Genomic DNA, 21,707 nt, shown 5'->3' on the forward strand with positions numbered 1-21,707 from the left:
GGGCTTTCAGGTATAGCGGCAATGGGTACCGCAGAACTATGGTGCTTGTACCATTCCATGATATAATAGGCTAAAAATGTGGTCACATTGACAGTAGTATATGGCACATCCACGGTGTGCTTATACAGTAATGGCAAGCTGGTACCCTAATAATAAGTATTTCAGCTTGAATTGTGATCCTATACACACAAAATATATAAGCATATATAGCCTAAATTGGACCCCAATCAGATTCCAAATTCAGGTATAGTGTGGAGCAATATAAAAAATTGTCACATTTATTTAATAACATAAAACATTTTTAGCAATGTACTGTACATATACACTTAATAGGGAATAATGCACCTCAAGGAATAATCAGGTAATTTTTCACCACATTGGCACTAAGTCCGTCAAATACATAAGTCTCTGGAGACATAACCGGGGTAGTGAGAATTGCCATACCCACTCTGTTATTTGTGGTCAGTGCCTGATTAACCAATAGGCTAATTAGCCTGCAGCCTAGTGTGCCAGCACTGGTTGAGTGCCTTACAAATGACAGCCATGGAATACAATTAAGGCCAAATTTATTCCATGCTTGTTAGCTATCACCCATCCCGATGTACTGTGGGGCGTACAGATCTTAAGGTGACTGCCGGATGGCTGTGCCAATGTAACTTTCTGATGGAACCATTACTTTATGTACATTGTACAACAGCACCAGCTGGTCAGCCTAAAGCCAAAGTATCCCTTACATGCCACATCTGTTAAATCCTACATGCCAGTTGTATAACCTTTGTTTTATGCACATGTGCAGTATGATTGGCGAGTCCATGAACGCCCATAAACTTGTGCTTAGCAGCATTACAAGGGGAGCTACCTGTGTGTTAGCCTAGAGCACCTGAAACCATTGATAAGGCCCTGTTTGTAGTACAATAGTCCAGACACCCCAATGACCAAAGCGCTTCGATTTGTTTACTCCATTTTTATCAAGTCATAATGTGTGAGAGAAATTAACTCCTTAAATACCTAACTCCCAGTAATTTTCCTGTTTGGGCACCATTCACAAGAAGGGCATTGGTGGTATATAAAAACTGTTCAAATATATCAATATACTAAAGTCAATAACACATTCCCAATGTCCATATTATATAAAAAAAAGAAACACTGTAAACCCTAAATGAAAGGGTATGAACATGACAATAAGCAAATGTATTGTATTCAAAATAAATCCAGAGTGAAATCCAGAAGTGGAGTAGTGACTTGTTAGACTGGGAGTGATGTGCTGCTGGCTATAATCCCTGCATGTCCAGGATGCCTCGTGCCCATCGCAAATAAAACCAGAAGTGGCATGACGTCATAGTCACTATCCACGTATTGTACCATGTACAGTCTCTCGTCTCTGTGTAGTGCCGTACATAAGTTGAACTTTCAGTTTTAAAGCTTAGTCCATTGGTTTAACTCCAGTCTTCAAATGTTTGTTTTCTTCACATCAGCCATGTTAATGGATGGATCACATTTAGTAAAATACCTATAGTAGAAAAGGAAGTGTATTATTATTCTTTAAAAAAATGTTTTTTTTTAATGAAAAATCCCATGAACTGTCAACAAATATACCATAAAAAAAAAGAAATAGCATTACAAAAATCAGCATATAGGCAAATATAATATATATATATAAAAGGTGGGGTCAGAGAGAAATACTTTCAAAGGTTAAAATTATAAAATAGCATTTCGGAGTAAAGACCTTCTGGTATTATAGATTGTAAATTTCTAAAGCCACTTCACAGTATCTCTGCTTTGACTAAATGGGTTTTCACATTCTTATGTTTCCAATTCACCTTCACATTTTTCAATCCCACAACACATAGGCCCTTATTCTGCTCTAAGCGGTAACGGCCGCATGCGGCCGTTCCGCCGATGTTTTCGCTCTGCGCATGTGCAGAGGGCACTCTGCGCATGTGCAGGCGAAATCGCCGCACAATTTTTTTTAACGCCGCAAAGGGGGTGGATAGGGGCGTGAGGGGCTACTTAGCCTCATTTCCCTATGCATACGCCCCGCGTTTCATGGGCGTTCCCATGCAAACGCGGGGCGTACGCATGGTAATGAGGCTGTGACGCATGTGTTGGGGGCGGGCATCTGACATCGCCGGATGTCAGCTGCCCGCCCCCATACATGCTTTTACACGGACAAGTGTCCGTGAGGTCTATGGGTGCGGGCGCTGGTGGAGCGTGCGGCCCTGCCTTCGATGGTCGGTGACCATCGAATGCAGGGGGCTGCTCCAAGATGATGGAGGCGTATCCCCCGCCATTTTCATGCGGACCGCCACATGTCCGCGTACGGACGGCCGTGGCGATCCGTATTGAAGGCGGGGATTCGCCTGCACGGTCGGAGCCGCATATGCGGCTCCGGCCGCACCAACCAGAATAAGGGCCATAGTGCACTGTATGTCTTGATGATGGGGAACCTCATCTCAAAACTCTGACCTAAATAAACCACTGTTTATTCAAGGGAATTGACTCTTGGAGTTCTAATATGACTCAGAAGGTGCTCCAAAGGTGGGGCATCTGCTCGTGCGTGCATATATCTGTATATGCCACTTTCAGGGATTTGCACCAATGAGTACAATACGGACAAGACCCTTTGGCTAGCAATGATGGCTAGAATGGGACATTTGGTTGTTTTCTATACTGGTAGATAGGTTGGGAGTAGTATTTCACATGAGATGTTGCTATGGGCAACCAATCAGAATCCACTCCTTATTTATTTAGAACCTTCTATAAGATAGTAGATAGTATCTGATTGGCTGCCCATAGCAAAATTCCATGTAAAATACAACTCCCATCTTAGGAAATTTCCTCCAGAGCATGTAAGAGCTCATTTTAAATAATGTAAGTGTTTAGAGGTTTATACATAAATGAAATAATGGCCAGTCGGTCAAATGATGTGGTCAAATACAGAGGTGTTCCTGTCAGTTATTGGTATGTATACTTATTGTGGGAGCTCTATGACCCGCTATACTCTGACTGTAAACCACATTTTCAAGAGGCAATTATTTTTTCTGTTTCATTTGTAATATGGCAGAATAAAATATTGTCAGCTATGAAATTTGAGTTGAGTTACCCATACAGTACATACCTATTTTGGTCAAAATGAGTCCATTAAACAGCCAACATCCAGTCTTTTCATGTCATTGGGGGCACTTGTTAGATATGTTTTGGGATTCTTGCCAGCAGGATATATTTCCTCCTATTTGTTCCACACTGGATATTTTTTTAGTATTTGTAAAGTCTATATATAAATATTACACATATTGCTTTTTCAAACTGGGACTACTTGATCGTTTAGAACCATTAGTAGAATCATCATGGTAACTATTACATATCAGAGCTGGGTAGTTTCCATTACTGAGACCCAGCTCCTTCTCAGTATTGTAGTTGGCCCAGTTTTCCTCATTTGACATTTTGTAAACAGGACATTTCTCTGTGGCCACAGGAAAGTAGAGACAGGATTTCTCTTGTTCTGGTGCACTAGGTAAGTTGTAGATCTTACCATGATTCATGTATCCATCACTTTTATAATTTGATTGTGCTTTGTTTTTGTCTTTCCGACAATTTAATTTTTTAATAAGAAGAGTCAACTCTACTAAGCTGAGAAACAAGGAGATGAGGGAGACCACAAGCATGAAAATAATGAATATAGTTTTTTCCATGGGTCGGGATACAAAACAGTCCACCTTGTGAGGACACGGAGGTCTCTCACAAACATAGTTTGAAGTCATCACAAAGCCATAGAGATACCACTGACCAAGTAGGAAGCCACCTTCAAGTAAACTTTTGAAGATGATACTTATTAAGTATGTGCACATCAGTGCCCCTCTAATCTTGATTCTTCCATCTGCTTGGACCAGGATATGTCTATTTTTCTTTTCATCATTATCGTCATGTAGAATTTTACTTTCCATAACTGTATAATCATTTTCATGATTCCTTCGTTTTTCTTCTCTCCTAGATATGTAGAGAACATGGGCCAAATAGAATAAAGTTGGAGTACTGACAAAAAGAAATTGTAGTACCCAGTAGCGAATATGGGAAATAGGAAAAGCTTTATCGTAACAAACATTCGGACAACCAGGTTGTTTAGTATTGCATATGAAGTCTGACTGCTCATCTCCCCACACTGACTCCCCAGCTAGGCTCAGAATCAGAAGACGGAATACAAATAATACCACAAGCCAGACTTTGCCTGTTGCTGTGGAGTGTTCCTGAACTTGATCTAGCAACTTTTCAAGAAAGCTCCAGTCTCCCATTTTTATCCTGGTTATAGAGTCTGCAATTTGAAACACAAAACATTTAAATGTTAGTACTGACTATATTTAGAAAGGTACTTTTTATATTACCAATATTTTATTGTATGCATATGAAGATGTTTCAGAAGGACCTGAAAATCATACATAAGTCCAGTATAAAAATCTATTGCATGTTTTCAGTATATTACATTTGACTTAGTCTACACCTTCATACTGTAGGTTTGGCTCTGACCTGTAGGAGATTAAAAGTCCATATAGAGCACACTGGGCGTTTTTGCCCACAGCTGGCCAATAAAAATCACTGCCCGATAAATTGCTGATTGCAATAACAGCGATTTTCACCTGGTCCAGTGATTTTCACAGGGGGGGTGAACCACTTTCCACAGTAGGAGACTATGGAAAGTGGCTCACTCGGCCTGTAAAACAGGCCGACGGCCAGCAATACCGCTCATCTACCACCCATACAAAATAGTCAATTTTGAGCTCAAAGTAGATCAAAACGGGAAAAGAAATCTGCTTTGAGCTAAAAAAATCGACCAGTGTGTATGGACCTTGTTGATAGTAAATTCAGTGTACATTGTTGAAATGAAAAAACAAAAAAACAAACATGTACAGAATATTCAGCTATATGCAATGCTGTACATGTCAATATGGGACGCAGTCACTTTTCCGCCGATCGGAATCTCGGCGGTCAAAATCCCGACGCCGGAATCCCGACCGCCGAAATCCAGACTGCAGAAATCTCGGCACTTTGTCCCTCTGTGGGTGTCCACGACACCAATAGAAGGAGAACAAATTAGTGTGCCGGTAGTGAGGCACTTGGCCCACTGCGTGGTGAGCACAGCGATCCACGTCCCCCCTTGTCGGGATTTCGGCGGTCGGGATTCCTGCGTCTGGATTTTGACCGCCGGGATTCCGACCGCCCGGATTCCATACCAATCCAGCCAATATGTGCCCGCATCTTTGTAGCTTATATACCTTGTCAACATCATCACCATCAGCATGCACCTGCACCATATTAGAGTACTGTAGCTACACCATGTAACACTTGTAATAAAGAGGCATACTGTATATATCAACGCTTGCAGTGTGTCTACAGAATGCATTAAAAGACAGTTTGTGGAAAAAGCAGAGATTTCTCAGCTGGTGATTTCAGTTTCTATTAACACTTTCACCACCATAACCAGCAGTGTTGGCAAAGCATGATTACCACTTACTTATTAAAAATATAAGCTAGTTAAAAATAGCGATATTAGTGGACAGGCTTAGACTGGCCCAGGAGGGAACCAGGGAATTCTCAGATGGGCACCTTTGATTTATGACCCCGCCCACTTTAAAAGCAAGGTGGGGCCTAATGCTTCTCATCATACGCTGCCGGGTAGTCAATAGTTTTCCGCTATGCTACTAGCGGATGACTCACCTGGCGGCGGAGGCGGTGATCTGTAGGCAGAGGGGGCAGCTAGAAGGCTCCGTTTGAACTGCAGTGCGCCGGACAATGCGCATGCTGGCGCAGCCAGCTTCAGCCTGCAACACACAGGCTTCCCGGCCTCCCATTGTGTCTATATGGCGACGGCCCCTTCAAAAATGTCTGCCACCTTGTAGGAGACAGACACTAGAGGTACTGCCATACCTCTAGTGTCTGCCGGAGGAGCGCAGCTCGCCCAGTGCTACCCAGAAGTGCGAATTCCGGTAGCACTGACATGCTGTTTGAAAGCAACCCCCCTTGGCAACGAGCAAGTAAGACTCATTGGCCACAAGCATGTAAAACCCCTTGGCAACAAGCAAGCATGTAAAATCCCTTGGCAATGAGCAAGTAAGACCCCTTAGCAACAAGCATGCAAACCCCCTTGCCCCTGACAAAAGCATATACAGTAAATCCCCCAGGCAACTAGCATGTAACCTTCTATAGCAACAAGCATGTAATTTCCCCTAGCAATGAGCATGTAAAGTCCCCCCTGGCAATGAGTATGTAATCCCTCATGGCATTGAGCAATATACCTCTAACAACGAGCATGTAGGTAAGTGGAATTTATGTGGCATAATCTGTAATAGGCATTATGGTTTGGGGCATTATGTGTAATGGGCATTATGGTATGTGGCATTATGTTAAAGGGCTTTATGGTGTGTGGCATTATGTTTAATGGGCCTTATGGTGTGTGGCATAATGTGTAATGGGCATTACAGTATGTGGAATTATGTGTAAAGGGCATTACGGTATGGGGCATTATGTGTAATGGGCATTACCATGTGTGGCATTATGTTTAATGTGCATTTCCGTGTGTGGAATTATGTTTAATGGGCATTATGGTGTGTGGCATTATGTTTAATTGGCGTTGTAGTGTGCAGGGTTCGCAAATACTCGTTATATTTGATATTTCCCCTGTCAGGAAATATTGGCACAGATTGAATACCAGGGGCGGATTGGACCACCGGGAAACCGGGCCATTTCCCGGTGGGCCGGCCCCTAATAGTCACTAAAAGGCCGCTCACCCCATTGGCGGGGCCGCAGACCGCCATCTCTGCGGTTAACGGGCGGCCGTGGCCGCAGCACTGTGCCCCAAACAAATATGGCTGCGGGCAGCCTCGGCTATTACAGAAATAAAAATGGCCGCGGGAGTGCTGGTGCGCATGTGCGACCGCACGCAGCTGCTCCCGCGGTTCTGTGTGTGGCAAGCACTCACTGTGAGGATGGTTGCGCAGGGAGGCTCTCTCCCTGCTGTACATCCCCGGCCGCTTCTGTCCTCAGACTCTGTAGCTGCCGGCTGCCAGTACACTGTCACACTACATTAGAGGCAGCAGCGCCGGCAGCACAGAGCTCTCTCCCTGGCTTCCAACCCACTTTCATGTGTCATCAGTCATGACAGCAGGGACTGGAAAGGGGGCGGAGCAACACGGAGTTGAGGGGCGGGGCTACACGAGTGGAAGGGGGCGGAGCTACACGGGAGCACACATCTAATGAAAGGAAGAAGTAGATGAAGTGCCAGCCAGCTTGATTTTAAGGTAACTAAAGTGTGAGAGAGAGGTTCATACTGTGAGGCATATGTATAATGGACATCACGGTGTGGGGCATATGTATAATGGACATCACGGTGTGGCATATGTATAATGGGCATCAGGGTGTGCGGCATATGTATAATGGGCATCAGGGTGTGCGGCATATGTATAATGGGCATCACGGGGTGTGGCATATGTATAATGGACATCACGGTGTGGCATATGTATAATGGGCATCACAGTGTGCGGCATATGTATAATGGGCATCACGGCGTGTGGCATATGTATAATGGAGTATCACGGTGTGTGGCATATGTATAATGGACATCTCTGTGTGGGGCATATGTATAATGGACATCACGGTGTGGGGCATATGTATAATGGACATCACGGTGTGGGCATATGTATAATGGACATCACGGTGTGGCATATGTATAATGGACATCACGGTGTGCGGCATATGTATAATGGGCATCACGGTGTGCGGCATATGTATAATGGGCATCAGGGTGTGCGGCATATGTATAATGGACATCACGGTGTGGGGCATATGTATAATGGACATCACGGTGTGGGCATATGTATAATGGGCATCAGGGTGTGCGGCATATGTATAATGGGCATCACGGCGTGTGGCATATGTATAATGGAGCATCACGGTGTGGCATATGTATAATGGGCATCACAGTGTGCGGCATATGTATAATGGACATCAAGGTGTGGGCATATGTATAATGGGCATCAGGGTGTGCGGCATATGTATAATGGACATCACGGTGTGGGGCATATGTATAATGGACATCACGGTGTGGGCATATGTATAATGGGCATCAGGGTGTGCGGCATATGTATAATGGACATCACGGTGTGGGGCATATGTATAATGGACATCACGGTGTGGGCATATGTATAATGGGCATCAGGGTGTGCGGCATATGTATAATGGGCATCACGGCGTGTGGCATATGTATAATGGAGCATCACGGTGTGGCATATGTATAATGGGCATCACAGCGTGCGGCATATGTATAATGGGCATCACGGCGTGTGGCATATGTATAATGGCCATCATGGTGTGTGGCATATGTATAATGGAGTATCACGGTGTGTGGCATATGTATAATGGACATCTCTGTGTGGGGCATATGTATAATGGACATCACGGTGTGGGGCATATGTATAATGGACATCACGGTGTGGGCATATGTATAATGGGCATCAGGGAGTGCGGCATATGTATAATGGGCATCACGGCGTGTGGCATATGTATAATGGAGCATCACGGTGTGGCATATGTATAATGGGCATCACAGTGTGCGGCATATGTATAATGGGCATCACGGCGTGTGGCATATGTATAATGGAGTATCACGGTGTGTGGCATATGTATAATGGACATCACGGTGTGAGGCATATGTATAATGGGCATCACGTGTGTGTGGCATATGTATAATGGGCATCACGGTGTGCGGCATATGTATAATGGCATCAGGGTGTGCGGCATATGTATAATGGGCATCACGGTGTGCGACATATGTATAATGGCATCAGGGTGTGCGGCATATGTATAATGGGCATCACGGTGTGCGACATATGTATAATGGCATCAGGGTGTGCGGCATATGTATAATGGCATCAGGGTGTGCGGCATATGTATAATGGCATCAGGGTGTGCGGCATATGTATAATGGCATCAGGGTGTGCGGCATATGTATAATGGCATCAGGGTGTGCGGCATATGTATAATGGAGCATCACGGTGTGTGGCATATGTATAATGGAGCATCACGGTGTGTGGCATATGTATAATGGAGCATCACGGTGTGGGGCATATGTATAATGGAGCATCACGGTGTGGGGCATATGTATAATGGAGCATCACGGTGTGTGGCATATGTATAATGGGCATCACGGTGTGCGGCATATGTATAATGGGCATCAAGGTGTGGGGCATATGTATAATGGCATCACGGTGTGTGGCATATGTATAATGGAGCATCACGGTGTGCGGCATATGTATAATGGAGTATCACGGTGTGCGGCATATGTATAATGGGCATCACGGTGTGCGGCACAAGTATAATGGGCATCACGGTGTGCGGCATATGTATAATGGCATCAGGGTGTGCGGCATATGTATAATGGGCATCAGGGTGTGCGGCATATGTATAATGGGCATCACGGTGTGAGGCATATGTGTAATGGGCATCACGGTGTGTGGCATATGTATAATGGGCATCACGGTGTGTGGCATATGTATAATGGGCATCACGGTGTGAGGCATATGTATAATGGCATCACGGTGTGCGGCATATGTATAATGGGCATCACGGTGTGCGGCATATGTATAATGGCATCAGGGTGTGCGGCATATGTATAATGGGCATCACGGTGTGAGGCATATGTATAATGGGCATCACGGTGTGAGGCATATGTATAATGGGCATCACGGTGTGCGGCATATGTATAATGGGCATCACGGTGTGCGGCATATGTATAATGGGCATCACGGTGTGCGGCATATGTATAATGGCATCAGGGTGTGCGGCATATGTATAATGGCATCAGGGTGTGCGGCATATCTATAATGGGCATCAGGGTGTGCGGCATATGTATAATGGGCATCACGGTGTGCGGCATATGTATAATGGCATCAGGATGTGTGGCATATGTATAATGGGCATCACGGTGTATGGCATATCTATAATGGGCATCACTGTCTCCTCCACCACTTTGTGACTCCCCTCCCTGCATCCCCTGCCACTCTGCATCCCCCCTCCTACCCTGCATCCTGTGCCACCATGCCCCCTCACACTCTGCGTCCTGTGCCACCCTGTGTAAGTCCTCACTCCCTTCGTTCTCAGCCACTCTGCATCTCCCCTCCCAGCATTCTACGGCACCCTCCATCCCCCCCTCCCTCCCTGCATCCTCTTCCACCCTGCCACTCTACTGTGTTGGGAGACCCCCTGTCACCCCCCCCCCCCCCATCTCTATCTCCCCAGCCCCACAGGCTGTAGAATAAACGCTGTACGCATGCGCCTATTCTGCAGCCTGAGGGGCTGGGGACATAGCCAGCAGCTAAGAGAGCCACTAGCCATGCCCTCACAGCGGGAAAAATTGGGCGTGGCCTTGTTGGAATAGGCCACACCCCATATTGATAGGCCACACCCCCTAAAAATTCGGGCGCGCCTCCGGCGCGCAACAACACTCCCCCCCCCCCCCCCCCCCCTCTTAGGGCTGCTTCAAGATTTTTCCCGGGCTGGTTTTAATTCCCAATCCGCCCCTGTTGAATACCCCCCTATATGAGACAGCTATGGAGAGGACAGTAAGGGAGATATGCGTGATGGGCGGATTGAAAATCCATGAGCCACTTCGTACCATTTGCCCCCTAGACTGAAATTTGCCAGCCAGCCCCTGCATAACCTCACCCACATAATTATTACAAGCAGTGGGGAGAAAAGTGAGCAGGGCTGGTAATAATCATGTTATATTATGCTCAGTCCAGGGGCGTAGCTAAGGGTTCATGGGCCCTGGTGCGAAAGGTCAGCTTGGGGCCCCCCTACATACAACAAAATTAAAATCTGTTTATGTGCTCGATTTTATTTATATATACATATATATATATATATATATATATATTTTGGAAGAACCGCACTCAGTCCATGAGAGAGGGATACAGGGCGGTGCTCCACTTTAGAGGATTTTTAGGATCCCAAACATAAGATTTGTAGAGAGGCAGGCACTCACCAACACTGAGAGTTTTGTGCAAAAGCAAGGTAGTCTTTATTCGTCACATCAGGGACATCAAATAGGCATCAAAATATATACACTAACATACACACACATATATGCGGCATGTATGTTATTGTGCCAGGAGGCACCCACGGCAGATGTTTTAAGTCCAAGGAGTGCCAGGCTGAACTAGAACACACACATATATATATATATATATATATATATATATATATATATATATATATATATATATATACACACATATATATGCAGTATGAACTTCAGGCCACAGATGGCAGAGTTCTCCCTTTGTGTAGGTGCAAAAACAGCAGCGTCTCTACAATGGAGGGCTGGTCCCCCTAGTTTAGTGGGGCTCACGTGGGGCTGTCCTCACCCTGCTTGGGGTATTCCTTTGGTGCCTGGCGTTGCAGGGGCTGTCACCTCTCATTCTCCTGGTGGGGTGCTGAGGGTGGCATGGGCGTAGATAGGGACGCTCCAGGGGAGAAATGCGGTGGCATGCCGTGGGGTGCAGGCAAGGATAGGTGCGCTCCACGGGGAGCAAACAGGGGGGGTGTCTTTCAGGCTCTGTCCGGGACCCGCTACTGGTCTTCTCCTGCGCCTGTCTCTCCTCTCCCGGCACGCCGCGCTCTTCTCCCTGCGCTGTCCTCTCTTCCTCCTTCCCCACGTGCAGGGACCCCTCACCTCGCCAGATCCGCCCTCCGACTCCTATTCGTCCTCCAGGCTGTCAATCAGCCTGAGGACACTTTCTTTGCGCCCTCAGTTTTCGGGGTATTAACCCCTTGAAGTCCGCTGTCTGGGCGGCACTAGAAAACATGGTTGCTTAGCAACCCTATTAACACGGCCCCCGCTGGACAAATTGGTCCAGGTCGGGGTGCCACATACGCAGCGCGCACACCAGCAGGGTCAGCAGGGCAGGGAGGGCGCCTCTTCAGCTCAGCGCCTCCCTGCTTTGCAGGGTTTGCTGAGCGGCTAGCGCCGGCCTATTATAGTGGCGGGGGTTGGGCCCCCCTGGCTCAGGGGCCCGGTCGCAGGTGCGACCACTGCGACCCCTGTAGCTACGCCACTGGCTCAGTCTCAGTCCTGAAGCCTGGTGCAGAATAGCCCATGCAGTGTGTGCGGCAATCTGGCTGGTATGCAGCCGCAGAGAGGGAGCCAACTGCTGCAGCCACAGTATGTATGCAGCCAGTGATCATAAAGGTGCCTGCAGTCATCCTCTTATATGTCTGCAGCATAATGAAAACAATGGGAATACGAAACAATGCTCAAGAGAATGTGCAACCCAAAGAGGACCCTAGGATGCAGGTAAGGCATGGGCAGGCGCACCTCTCTGGTCAGGAGGCCAGACCCCTTAAAGCAAATGACCACGCCCCTTGGTGGGCCCCTAGCAGTGCATTTCCCTGGTGGGCCCTTTATACCCCAGTCCGACACTGTTAGTGGATATTGCTAAGCTCATTCACAGCAGGGCATTACTGAATAGTCTTACCAGTGGCGGTTTTTACCTAAGAACTGCAGGGCTGCAGCCCCCCCATGTAAAATCCGCCACCGTTCCCTGCCGGATTCGGCATGAAAATCCGGCGGTCGGGATCCCGGCGTTCAAAATCCCGACGCCGAAATCCCGACAAGGGGGGACGTGGATTGCCCCCCCTTGCGGGCTCGCTGCGCTCGCCACGCAGCGGGCCCGGTGCCTCGCTACGCTCGGGTCACTAATTTATTCTCCCTCCGAGGGTGTCGTGGACACCCACGGGCAGGGCAGCCGAGAGGAATGCCGGGCCCCGGTAAAATTTTGGGGGTGTGGCCTAAGTGTGTGTTGTAGGAACCTCCCACACTTAGGCCACGCCCCAAAATGTTTAGAGGAGGGTGAAAGAAAACTCTAAAAACTGTAATCTCAGAAGCAGCACACACCTACAGCATGTGCTGTGCTGACTGCAGGCTCAGCATGACCTCTCACGCTGTCAGTGAGACACTCATGCTGAGCCTGCTGTCAGCACAGCACATGCTGTAGAAGTGTGTGCTACTGTTGCTACCCGGGAGGGATGGAGGGGGAAGGGAGGGGTCAGACCAGGGCCCCTGCGGGGCCCCTTCAGCATGTGTGGGCCCGGGTAATTAGTACCCTCTCCCCCCCTCTCTCAGCTCCCCTGCCCACGGGGGGAGAAAGTGTTGGGATTTCGGCGTCGGGATTTTGAACGCCGGGATCCCGATCGTCGGGATTTAAACTGCATCCCTCCCTGCCTAAGTTAACCCAGATGCAGTATGTGAGACTGCACTGGCTTCACTGTGACTGGCAATGACATCCTATTGGAAGGTCGACCTACCAGTCACCCAAGGCAGTCCCATTGGGAGGTGTTCCCTCCCTCTGGGACACCTCTACATGGGCTGCTAATCGGCAGTCCATTAAAAAAATGGTTCTGCACATGCCCAGGAAGAGGACGATACTGCACATGCTTCGACCCTGCGGTGGGCATGCACACAGCGTCTATTCCCGCAGCCAGGGGGCTTGGGGCATGGCTAGAGGTCGACTCTTAGAGGTTTAATTTCCAAATAAGTCCAGTACCAGGAGTAGGAGTACGTATGGTGAATACGGATATGATAATCCTCCAGATATGAAAATGAAGCAGAAAAACAATATAGTGCATAACGTTTAAAACAGCAAATTTAATAAAAGTATTGCACTCACAATTGTAGGGGGTTAAAAGGCATGTAACACAAAGTCCCGGGGCACAGCAGGAGGTATGCGGTCCGTCCCAGAGGCTAATCAGTTCCGGATACTGATATAGCCCGGATGCGTCCGTCACAATAGTCCCGATGTCCAGCACAGGAAAAAGGAGTCTGTATAGGTGAAATGGCAAGGCACGCCAAACGCGTTTCGGATCCTTAATGATCCTTCGATCATTAAGGATCCGAAACGTATCCGGAACTGATTAGCCTCTGGGACGGACCGCATACCTCCTGCTGTGCCCCGGGACTTTGTGTTACATGCCTTTTAACCCCCTACAATTGTGAGTGCAATACTTTTATTAAATTTGCTGTTTTAAACGTTATGCACTATATTGTTTTTCTGCTTCATTTTCATATCTGGAGGATTATCATATCCGTATTCACCATACGTACTCCTACTCCTGGTACTGGACTTATTTGGAAATTAAACCTCTAAGAGTCGACCTTTTAAAGCGCCGGTATCAATTCATTCCATTGACTGCCATTCTGTTTTTAAGGTGCCATAAGAATAACACCTTGAATTGTCACAGGCTGCTTGAGAGCACTGTATGCGCACCCACCACAGTTAACCCCTTTTCTGCATGGCTAGAGGCTCACAGAGCCTCTGGGTCATGCCCCCATAGCATAAAATGGGGGCGTGGCCTCGTGGGAGAGCCGCGGCATAGGCCACGCCCCCAAAATTAGGCCCCGAAAAATGTTGGCAATATTTGAAGTTACACCACTGGGGTATACACACTTCTATACCTTGCATAGGTGCAGTTACTCCCAGTCTACACCTGAGGATATTGTGACATGCCCTGTACTTTCCAAACTGAGATAACACAGAGGTAAAAACAGTAAGCAACAAAAATTAGAATTGGCGACCAGATTGTTCACTGTGTGGGGCTTTATTCTGACCTGATCATTGTTGTGCAAATTCACACGGCGATTATCAAAATGACTGTGCATGCATACGGATCATAGTACGCATGTGTGATGCCAAACAGCCAGCCGGTTTGACTGACAGGTAGCCTGTGTTTGTGGGTGGTAACTGGCTGCGAGTGTCATGGAAAACATAGGCATGCGCAAGCATTTCCAGGGAGGGTGTGTGACAACAGCTGCGTGCTCGATCAACCTGTTTCTATCACACAGGTTTTGTAGGTTCTGCGATCCGTACAGACTGGGAAAATCCTTTGATGGACAGTGAATTGTGTATGGATTTGCAGCTAATCACCGACCAGCGTGATTTTTGCCAGCCATTCACAGACTTGCACAGGGCAGGTTATCACGCAGGTGGGGCGGTAGCTATCTGATTGCAGGGCTCAGGTTTGGATTACCACCTATAGACTGTGCAAGGACATCCTGCATCACTGTAATATGGAGTGAAGCAGGTTATCTTCTAGTGCAGAGACAAACTATATTTTATACATCTCTCCCCAGAGTCACACACAAGATGTTGTCTGGTAGTGACAAGCCAGTATATTAATGTAACATAAATATGCTTCCAAGAATGAAGACAACTTGTAAATGTGACCAGTTCTTGTGACTTGGGAGCAGTGGCAGATTCAAGGGAGTAAGCATCAAGACATATGCCCCTCCCCCCTGTTATTAAGTGCGTTGTTACTGTCTGTCTGCCCTGAATCCGCTACTGCCCCAAGTCACAGGACTAGTAACAAGTCACAGGAACTAGAAGGAGGTGCTCTAATGCAAAAATGAGGTAAAACCCCCATTATCGGGGTATTTACTGCATTTTTGCATGCTCTAACACAAGAGCTGTTCTTTGCTTTACTAATCACATATGTTAGAGCATATGCGATTAGTATCGATGTGGAGGGGGATAAACACATTAGACATTAGAACATAATGTCACATCACTCATCTTCTTAAATAATCTGTACTACTGAGGTACCCTGCAGTTTCTGCTATTTAAGTTTCCGTCTTTTGCCTCCTGTCACCTCCATTCCCCCCTTCACACGATGGCCCTTATTCTGGTTCACTCGCAAAGGCAAATTCCTTCTCAAATGGACAAAACCATGTGCACTGCAGGGGGGGGGGGGGGCAGATGTAACATGTGCAGAAAGAATTAGATTTGGGTGAGTTATTTTGTTTCTGTGCAGGGAAAATACTGACTGCTTTATTTTTTCACTGCAATATAGATCTCACTTTGAAGTAGAACCCCACCCAAATCTAATTCTCTCTGCACATGGTTTTGTCCATTTGAGAAGGAATTTGCCTTTGCGAGTGAACCAGAATAAGGCCCGATGTCTTTACCCTGGTAATCCCCATACCTTCCGTCTTTTGTGCTGACACAGACAGGACATGCTGAAAGGGGGCCATAGACTGGTGCCTACAAGCCAACACCCCTGCTACATGGCAATTTGGGTCCGTGACCAACTAACACCCCTTCCATAGCTCATGCTGTGGAGGCAAGACTATTGCTTTGACAGCTGCTCTTAGCACAATCAGACATCGGGCTGTACAACAGGAGAGGGCTTCTAGCATCATTGGATATGTGAAACCTGCAAAAGACTGAGACCCAAAATCAGGCTGTGTATGTTCTAGATATCAACCCCGTCTGGACTGGTTGTATTTCAAAATGGTTCAAGTGGGTTAAAAAAAAAAAAAAACCTAACAACTCCCTCGCTGCCCCACTGTGTTATGTGCCACCTGCAGTGCCTCCCATATCTATAGATATGGTAGGTGGCTTCTCTAAGCCTGTCTCCCTCCTATGGCATTGGCGATAGTAGGAATGAAATGATGTAGTGACATAATTGCCATTCTTCTGTCCTGCTGCGGAAGAGAAACCACAGGCACACTTTGGGGGAAATTTAGTAAGATGGATCTATTTCACATGGTATGTTGCTATGGGCAACCAATCAGATACTGGGCCTAAGTAACTGTATCTATTCATAATTATGTTTCTCTTTATTAAACATTGTAAGGCAAAATGTTTTGGGAAAGTCATACTGTATATACTGCCGGCACTTATTGTGGTAATGCTAAGTGTCAGTTCCTCTCTATTATTTATGGAGCTTTTGTTCTCATCTAGTCAGCGCAAAAACCTGTATAAATACATCATATCCTTCCTGAATGAGAACTCTGTGACCACTGAAAGGAAAGATAAAACAGTTTTTATTGTGTTCTGCTCAGCAACAAGTTGTGTTACAAGTTACTCGAACAACCTTTGTTTATTTATTTATTTATTTACAGTTTCTTATATAGCGCAGCAGATTCCGTTGCGCTTTACAATAGTAGACAGTGATAAGACAAACTGGGTAACAACAGACAGACTCGGAGGTAGGAGGGCCCTGCTGCAAGCTTACAACCTTTGTTTTCTATTAGAGCTAACTACTATAACACACAGTGGTATAGAGTGGCAGAACATTATTTATAGTTCCACTGACTGTGGATCGGTCAGCACTGATGTGGATGTGCAGCATCCCAATGTGGGGGATCCTAACTAGCACCCTATAAGTACCCCGACTCATTACCCCTACTCACCTAGCCCTCCCTACCTACAGATTAACCCTCTACCCCACAGCCTAACCCTACAGCCTAACCCTAACCCTATCCATTCCCCTTTAGTGCCTAAACCTAACCCATTCCCTCCCCCTCTGAACCCGAACCCTAATCCACCCCGCAGGGCCTACACCTAACCCTTCCCGTGGCCTAACCCATACCAGATCCGGCATACTGATACCGGCTGATGGAATTCCAGCATTGCGATTCATTACTGAGTTCTGGTGTCAGTATTATGGCAGTATGCAGACCCACCCCTATAGACTTCTAATGTTAATGTAATTTATTTATTAACAGTTTCTTATATAGCGCGTACATATTCTGCAGCACTTTACAGAGTTTAGTTGAACATTCACATCAGTCCCTGCCCCCAGTGGAGCTTACAATCTGTATTCCCTACCATATGTACACGCACACACAAACATTCTAGGGATAATATTTGTTGGAAGACAATTGACCTACCAGTATATATTTGGATTGTGGGAGGAAACCGGAGTACCCGGAGGAAACCCACGCAAGTACGAAGAGAATATACAAACTCTGCACAGTTAGGGCCATGGTGGGAATTGAACCCATGACCTCAGTGCTGTGAGGCAGTAATGCTAACCATTACACCGTCCGTGATGCCCCATTGCATTTACCATGCATATATGCTAGTATGAAAAACCCACAGGTATACTGAACAGCTCAATTCCTGGATGTCTCTCTGCTAAGTGACACAAACCTTTCCAATGCAACATTGTAATAATTGCAAGGACACATCTGCACTCAAAAAAGGCAAGTAAAATGAGAGCCACCGAAACATCACACTTGCTTAGTTTTTGAATATATGCACCACAAAAAGTGTGTTAAAATGAAGGCATGTGCATCAAAATACATTTAAACTGCTTCAAGATATACTGATGATGATGAGTTGCAATATATATTAGTATATATTAGTGTATACATATACACATCTCGATGTCACATAAAACATTAGACTTGTACACAACTATTCATGTGTGGGCTAGAAACCACAGGGTATAAAATCAATCCACCCAGCAACCTCAGCTCTACAGTGAAAACCGACACAGTGCGATACGGTCGCTGAGCATTAATAAGACAAAATCGCTCAGTGACCAAATTGCACCGTGTGTAGACACCTTTACTTTCTACTGAGATAACCAGTACTTTTATTATTCTATTTATTTTTATGTGGATTGCCAACTAATATAGCATTATGACAGGAATGAGGAACCTTTTGCTATTTGGCCATGCTAAATCTGTTGCAGGGCATGCTGGGATGTGTAGTTCAACAAAAGCTGGAGGGCCGAAGGTTCCCATCCGTCTCTTATGAGGACATGTTCTAATTCTTTGTTGCAGCCTGTTCAGGGACTCAATGCGATCATAGTCTTTTTTATCTTTTTCATCTTTTTTCTGGTCCCTCTACAAGTCTCCCCTCTCTCTGTCTCTCTCTCTCGGTTACCATGGGGGATAGCTAAGAGTAAGTGGGTGGCCTTGCAGTGGCGTAGCTAGAAATCTTTCTCCCCCCTGCCCAAAAAAGTGGCAAGGCAATGGACTATGGGCACCGCTGGCAAGCAGCAGTGAGCGCTGAGCTGGTCCCACTCCGTGCATATTTAATGAGCGGGGACCCAGCACAGTGCATATTTAATGAGCGGGTCCCTGCCCCGTGTATATGTCATTCAATATGCACTGCACTGGGTCCCCACTCATTAGATATGTGCAGGGTGGCACCAACTCAGCACTTACTGCTGCCTGGCTTGTCTGTCAGTTCAGCCAGTGGCCCCTACCACAAACCCCGCTGGCGCCGCTCCCCCAAGCCACTGCGGGTTCTGCCACTTATGTAGCTACGCCACTGTAACCTTGTGCCTTAAATGTGTATATCCGGCTCTCTAACTTCTTGGAGAAGACACTATCCAGAGATGCCCTGAAACAACACAAAAGGACGGCCAAGCCTTCATGCAGCATAACCACAAAGTAATGTAACAAATCTTTTCAAAGAAATATGTTATGTTTGGTGTCTACAGCATAAGATATGCTTGTTATCGTGCTATTTTCTTGGCTGGATATTTCCAATGAAACATGATAAAATGCTATTATACTACTCCGATACTATTAAACGAATTAGATATACTAGAAATAGATATTTTCACTTATACTAAAAATGATACATACTTCCACTATAATCTTATGTTAACTAAGTTTACATATTTGTATATGGATTTAACCTTAGATAGTTTATCAGTAGTACTTGTGCATGTCAACCTTTTGTGTCGACCTAGACACGGTCTATGTTCGATACCACTACCAGGCTGTGGGCCAGATGCACTAAGCTTCAAAAAGTGATAAAATGGAGAGTGATAAACAGCCAGCCAATCAGCTCCTACCTGCCATGTCACAGACCGTGTTTAAAAACTGTCAGGCATTAGCTGATTGGCTGGTTGTTTCACTCTCCACTTTATCTTTTAGACTGGTAGAGGTAAAATAGGTATACTGTAGGAGTTTTTATGTAATCCAATTCCTCTAGGTTATATTTAGCCCTTTGCGTGCCAACATCTCTGTGAGACATGTTCAAAAGATTTGCTAAAAATGCCAGCCTCGCTCACATTTGTTATATAAATTTAAATAAACAATGTTGTGTAAAAAAAGGAGATTAGATTTCCTATATAAGGCAAACATTAAAGGTCATTATGATAAATAAAAATGTTTGCTTGGCAATTTCTTAGACCTATTTTGACAAATTCACTTGGCACTCAAAGGGTTAACACATGAATTTCTGATCCCAGATAACTTTGACAACAGGTTGGATGACAAACTTTATTCAGCTTTTTTTTTAACCAATTATTTTAACTACAGATGCTTCTACATAATCATTTTACACTTCTATATTAGCCTCAATCAATATCACTGATGTCATTACACTTACATCTATCTATAGTTTATAATAGTTATATGCAACTGACTGATATTTGCTCATTATTCAACTAAAGGTTACAAAAGTGTATTCAGCGTCAGATTATTTTAGGTTTCTGTTAGAAACCACGGTGTAATAAATAAACAGTGATTTATTAAAGTAGTTTTCTACAAACTGTATTAACATTACAAGGGGAAGGGTCTAACACATTTTATATGTCATCACACTGTAAGAATACACCTACAGCTATGTTTATAATATCATAGATCAAACTGGTTCTCTATTGATAATGATTGATAGAACAATATAGTTAGATATGCTACAGTACTTCGTGTTCCATTTGGGTTATTTTTAGTGTTGGGAAGATACGTATTGTATCAGAAAGCAGACTGGGTGCTGCCTCACTACACAGACTATCTGCAAGAAGCTTGTTAATATGGAGTGGGACTTACTCACCTTAGGTTCGATGTTTGTAGCCTGGGAAAAGAACAAGTAGTATGTAGTAAAGAATTCCAAAACCAGATAGACCCTAACATTATCCAGATTTGGAGCCGGAGAATCAGGATGCCGAGAGGAGGAGCAGGGAGAACCCTACAGGATATGATTTAACTCATTGTCTTTTAGACAAAACTGTAAAAAAAAAAAAAAAAAAAGGATTCTCTGCAACTCACACCAGTATTCCCCTTCATACTACTGTAAGAATGTTAAGAGATACTAGTTTTATAACTTGGTCCCAAAAATGTACATTTGGGGATATATTTAATGGTACTTATGTATTATCTGGGCTCCCATGTTAAATGCACCCCATTTTTTCCTACCCCTACTATCCAACTACGCATGGAGCTGATTTTATATGGTGTGGCGAGCGCAGCGAGCCACCATGCCCGAAGCGTGGCGAGCGCAGCGAGCCCCGCGAGGGGACGCGGTCTCATAAGAAAAACGGGAGCCCAGATATTACATAAGTACCTATTTAATAAACATTGTTTTTGAACTTGTAGTCATTTTATTGGGCCTGATTCAGACCCATTCACTCGTGGTGCGCATGCGCGAGCCGTCTGTGCGAACAAAGCCAGTGATAACTAGCCATCGCAGGCCATTCGCCAGTGGCTGACTGTGGGAGACATGACAGCATTTAGTGGGAGTGCCCTGAAAAAAAAGGCAGGCATTGTCCAGCCTTGGGAGGGATAGTCGCTGACATCAGCAGCGGCCTCCATCTCCCCATGGCCATTGTAGCGCTGAGTAAGTAGACTTACCCAGCGGCTGTGAACAGTGTGAAAACAATTTGATGGTCAGTGATTGCAAATGGTTTTACCCCTGTCTGCACAGCTGTGCACAGGGGTGGGATGAGACTATGGTGGGCAGTGTTTACCGGATCGCTGGGCTCCAAAGATTTGCAGCACATCGATCATGTCTGATTAGGGCCCATAATCTGCAGACCACCAAGTCTGCCAGTCATAAAATTAAGGATGTCTATTAGGAAGACATCCATGTTGTACTTAATGCTGGTGGTGGCTGTTGAACTTCTAAGATGCCACCTCCACA

At 45.7% G+C, this 21,707-nt stretch overlaps 1 protein-coding gene across 1 annotated transcript; it reads right to left on the bottom strand.

The window, feature by feature from the left end:
• Positions 1–247: 247 nt before the first annotated feature.
• Positions 248–20,729, bottom strand: LOC146060450 (gap junction alpha-4 protein-like). The gene is made up of 3 exons (XM_083173659.1): positions 20,622–20,729; positions 3,119–4,309; positions 248–1,510 (listed from the first exon to the last, which is right to left on the bottom strand). Exon 2 carries the CDS (start codon positions 4,287–4,289, stop codon positions 3,285–3,287), a length of 1,005 nt encoding a protein of 334 aa, XP_083029785.1. The 5' UTR covers positions 4,290–4,309; positions 20,622–20,729; the 3' UTR covers positions 248–1,510; positions 3,119–3,284.
• Positions 20,730–21,707: the final 978 nt, after the last annotated feature.

This window comes from Crinia signifera, chromosome 2 (genome assembly GCF_055691185.1).
Source record: "Crinia signifera chromosome 2, ASM5569118v1, whole genome shotgun sequence".
NCBI lineage: Eukaryota > Metazoa > Chordata > Amphibia > Anura > Myobatrachidae > Crinia > Crinia signifera.